The 5,059-nt window shown below is 46.2% G+C and overlaps 1 protein-coding gene and 1 pseudogene across 1 annotated transcript; one reads left to right on the top strand and one right to left on the bottom strand.

Annotated features, from left to right (window-relative positions):
* Positions 1–254, bottom strand: LOC124894396 (NADH dehydrogenase [ubiquinone] iron-sulfur protein 2-like; the record flags this gene model as incomplete). Its single annotated transcript, XM_047405088.1, is given in 1 exon segment — positions 1–254. A coding segment is annotated over 1 exon segment (100 nt), but the record flags the coding sequence as incomplete, so codon positions are not given.
* A 198-nt stretch (positions 255–452) lies between these two features.
* On the top strand, positions 453–3,756 carry LOC124894397 (annotated as a pseudogene).
* Positions 3,757–5,059: the final 1,303 nt, after the last annotated feature.

Raw genomic sequence — 5,059 nt, 5'->3', positions numbered from 1 at the left:
TGGCATGCATCCTGGCTCCCGAGACTCTTTCATAGAATTTGAAAAATTTCTCCCGCTCCTCAAAAGCCCACAGGAACGGAGTTGATGCTCCTACATCCATAGCATGAGTAGTTCAAGCAAGTGAATGATTTGAAATTCGAGTTATTTCACAGAATAACACTCGTATATATTGAGCTCGTAATGGTACCTCACAATTCAAAAGTCTCTCTATGGCTGAAGAATGAGCGTGTTCTTGGGCCATCATAGAAACATAGATAGGGTCGACGATGGAACGAAGAATGAAACTTTACGATAGGTTTTTTGTAGACGTTCAGTTGCATCACATACACAAGTGCTCTCTGAACCGTGCAATAAGGTCACCCATAACACGGCTTTCCCACTTGAGTTATCTTAGCCCCAGGCCATGCTATTCAATAATATTGGAAAAATGGTAGCGTAAGGTAACAACTAGTATGGAAAGCTGGTCGCCTTTGGAAGCCTTCGCCGGTAACCAAAGCGTATCGTTCCCGCAACCACTTTGGTACTTTGTTTATAGCTTTTTTAAGTTATGCAATAGAAGGGGGGGGCTTGCGCTTGAATTGAAGTAGCGCCTTTGGAATATGAGTAGGGCTCCTAAGTGGCGCATTCGTGGAGGCAAATCGAAGGAAGAGCAAAAGGAAGGTTGGGTGTTTGTGGGGCGCGGCCATCCGGCCTTGAATAGGAGGGGGTAACGCTCTGGATCCTCCCTGCTTGCAGAAATGAATGGATCAAAAAGGGGCTTGGTTCTCTATTTCTATGTGGGGGGTGAAGGCCATAAGAGAAAATTGCCCTACCGGTAAGGAAGAGGGGAAAAAGGTGCTGTCATCTATCTCGACCAATTTCCCGAGGCATTGGAAATCCATACCGGCTCAGAGAATCACTCTCGCTAATGCGACCTTCGTTCCGCCAACAAAGAAGTCATCCTTGATGATTTCCCATTCCTTCCCTGCCGAGCTGCCTCTCTTCGCCATTTGATGCTTCTGCCTTCCCTTTCTATAACATACCCAGGCGCCCTCCTTTCCAATCACTAAGAAAAAAAAAAGACCAATCAAAGCCCTATCTAAGTAAAGCTTCATCTGTTATTTTTCCTACCCCAGGGGAGTTTATTTGACCCATTCCTCAGTCTCCCGTACTGCTCAAGTAAGTGTGCGACTCCATATGAGGACCTCCTTCTCTTCTGCCTACTCTCCGTTCACACAGTTCTTAAAGCAGAGGAGGAAGGGTGGGCAGTAGGTACCACGAGCCCTCTGTCCCACACATCTATCCAGAAGTAAGTGTAGTTCACCGGTTCCACCTAATGCTCCTATCTCTCTGCAAAGATCGTGTGAGTATGCAGTTATGCTTCGGATGCTTTACCATAGAATAGATCAATCCAGTTCCCGTTCTTTTCTGGTGCACTCGCTTTATATCTCTGACACACAAGGAAGGATGCGGTGGGAAGGAAGCAGCCCTAGCCTCTGTCCGGCTGATCATTCCGCTGGCATCTCGCATTCACGCCCCCGTTTGACTGCCGCTCGAGGATGTAGTTGTAGATAGGTTAGTCTTAGTGGGTCATTGGCTCCACCTGTTATCTCCTTCTACGACATGCTGTTGTCGTCGCCATATTCCATATGTCGCTTAGTCATCTCTGCCTCGCTGCGGGTCAGCACCTCCAAAAGAAATGGAGGACTTCATTCAGTGACCCCGCGATCGCCCTCTGAACGATCAAAATAAGGTAAAGCTTGAAGATAAGTTTTGTACTCAATTAATTTCTCAGTCCCTCTAGTCGGGTGGGCGCCGGACGATTTTTTGACCAGATCCCCCTAAAAACTGTAGGTGCGGGTCTCCCCACATGCGGCTCACGCCATTCGAGGTGGCACAGCCCATCATTCATTCGCAATTCTTGTAGTGAAATTGAGACTGCTCAACCTCGGAAGCTAATTCGCATGTAGGCAGCGCTGTCTGTCGTACCATTGACTCTATCTATTCATGGAATTTTCTTTATTTCATTTTTGATTTTATATAGGCTCGCTCCCTCTTTTTCCAAGAATTCATCCACTTTCCTTTACTCCATAGGGCCTTCTCTAATAGGGAAAAGCCTTCCATTTCCGTAAAATGACCCGGCCTCCCCTGGATCTTCCACCGTCCAGGCTCTCTTTCCTCCCAATGGTATGCTTCTACCAGTACCAGAAATGCATCCCCTTCGCCCGCCTGAGAGACTTCTATGCCAGCCGAACCCATTCAGACCCAAAACCGGCTTGCGCGAATCACCCTTAGATAGGGTAGACTCTGTCGCATGCCCTCCCGTTCCATCTAGGCCAAATACCTATTTAAGGTATTTTCGGTGATAGCAGTTCCCACTTGAGTAGGGTGACTGAATAAGATGCTGCGGATTTCCCACTTCCAACGTGAAAGCATCTGGGGGAAAACCCATCCTGCACCAATACAGCCTCGACCCTCTTTTCGACCAGGAACTGCTTGTCCAGTATCCCAAGATAGATTGGGAGGTGCCTGGCCTCGTTCCTCTCTTGAAAGAAGAACGCTAGCTGGGTCTGAAGCTCTGCACTCTTTTGCCTATCCGAAAGAAGAGGGTGCTCTAATTCCGGAACCAGGATGGCGCACGGAACCGGTTGAACCTCCGGCTGGGGAATAGCTAACTGCACATCTCTTTGGGGAGGATAAATAGGGTCAAAGGAGGGCTCCTTCCTCCCGTCGCACGCGGCAACGAATCCTTCGAGAATCTTCCCCCCCTCCCCCGAGTACCAATGGAAAAGGAGTACAAGGAGAAGAGCAAATACCTTAAAGTATTTTCTCCCAAAGATAGTAGTCGTGGTTGATTTTGATTCGAGGATCTTACGCGGCGGAGCGAACTATTCTATCGTGTTGCATTGGCGGACCCCCCCCCGGGGGAACCATCGTACCAGAGTGATCCGAGAAGTGCGATTAGGCGCACGTTCTATCCTTTCTACAATGCCTATAGACTCAGTCTTTCGTTTCAGATCAATTCTTCGCTGCAATCTCTTCGATCCACCCCCTCGGTGAAAAACCGTAATACGCCCTGAGGAATTCCTACCAGCAAACTTCCCTGTACTCAAAGTGAATTGTCTAAGTGCTCTTCTTTGTCCCATTGTTTATCTCCTAATCATTCGATTCTGCCCCTACCTAAGGCTAGCTCCTACTCCTCCTCCTTCTCCTGACGGATAGGATCCTCCTTGGTCCTTTTTACATAACACTCTCGGCCGCCAAAGAGGACTGGCTATCTTTCTCTTTACTTATGCAATTTCTTTCTTTGTTGTTGAAGGAGTCTCTTCTTTTTTGGCTGCTCTCGCGACAAGTTCTTTTCAGTATTGTAATAATATTGCTTGCCACTCATCGGTCCGGTAAACCAACTCCAACAAAGCCCAACACTTAAGACGACACTACTTCAACATTCAATCGCACAACATTCAAGGTAGCGAGGCTGACAGATTATAACAGCATCAGACCATTGAAAACTTACTTAACCGATCAGGAACTAGACAAACCGCAAGTCGATATAATAGTAGTTCCTTCCAAAGGTAAAGTGAAGTCCCAACATTCCTCATAACACCGGACATCTTGTATGAGAGATTCCAACAAAGAACGGCTGCTTCGTAACTGCTTCTTCTGCAACGGAACATGTTACTGCTTAAAGCAACAAAGAACGGCTAAAGCTCATCGCAAGATCGGAAAGAACACCAGCCCGCACAGACAACAATGACACGACTCCAAATACAGGTAAAAAGGGGATAACAATTAACTACTAACCCATTCTCTATACTATATAAAACCTAAGCTGATAGGAAAGGGTTGTGGCCACTAGGCGAGAAGGACACCAAAATATGTCTATAGTCTATAACAGTGTCGGTAATAGTGAGGTTTATTTTTCCTTAGCCAAAGATGAATAAGGCCAGTAGCCAGCCTTTTTAAAAACCAGAAGGGAAGAAAGAGCCAATTGAAAAGGATTTAAAGAAGAGATGAAAGAATTGTTACAAACAAAGCAAAGGGCTTAAAGGATTCCCTCTCATACTTTCTCAACCGATGAAGCGAGCTAGGTTTGAGGGGAATCAGAAAGGGATCGAACTCTCTATTAGTGGTCGACTGCCACCTTTCCGCTTTGGATTCTGTGTTCCCCCGAAAGAAATATGGATCGTCCTTACCATTTCAGTCCCCACCCTCAAGTGAGAAGGATATTCTGTTGCTATCAACTCTAGTAATATTATTCATTTGTATCCCTCAATTAAGCAAGCGAAGGGGGCTAGGTTGTAATACAAAATCGTAACCATTGATTCCCCCATAATTCCTTACCTTAAGCAGCGGGGTAAGCCAATAAAGGGGGAAGGTCTAAAATGCTATAGCGACCCATCGAAAGAGCTAGAAAAATAGGAGAAAACCATACTATTGTGAGAAGGAAAGCTTCACGCTTGGGCTGTGCTCTCGGGGTATTAGTTTACCTTGCTTTAAAAGTTCTCGTAAAGAGTTTTCCATCGATCTTTCCTAGGCTATCGAATCCTTTACCAATAGATGGGCTCGATCAACTCAATTCACTCATTCCTGTCTTTACTTTAAAAGAAAAGATCCTTAAAGAAAGTAGGAGGGATAGGAGTTTACGATAAGACAACGAGAAGGATAGAGTAATAATCGGTTAAGGGAAGAATCGTTGTTGAAAGCTTTCACCATTTGTCTATTGGGAATCTTGACAATATTGCCTCGTGGATCAACTGTGTCTAAGCCTTCCTTGAATGCTCGAAGGACTTCCCCCGTCCAATGCTTTCGCTGGTTTTCAGATAGAAACTCCAATTTCTCTTTCTGCTCGTTGGGAGAACTCTCAATGGATTGGTTTCCAGGAGTCGAGGTGGAAGTAGATGGGGACTGGGGAGAATGAAAAACCTCCTTATCAGAATTGGTATCTTCTGATGCATGGCCGATGAGGGAGGCTCCAGAAGGAGAAGAAGCGGACGGAGACTCCGAGGGAGATGCGCCTTTTTCACTCCGAGGGTTAGGGGATAGGGTTGGTCTAGAATTTCATTACCTAAGTACGCCA

The sequence above is a fragment of the Capsicum annuum genome, unplaced genomic scaffold (assembly GCF_002878395.1).
Source record: "Capsicum annuum cultivar UCD-10X-F1 unplaced genomic scaffold, UCD10Xv1.1 ctg73604, whole genome shotgun sequence".
NCBI lineage: Eukaryota > Viridiplantae > Streptophyta > Magnoliopsida > Solanales > Solanaceae > Capsicum > Capsicum annuum.
This window is presented reverse-complemented; position numbering and strand designations above follow the sequence as displayed.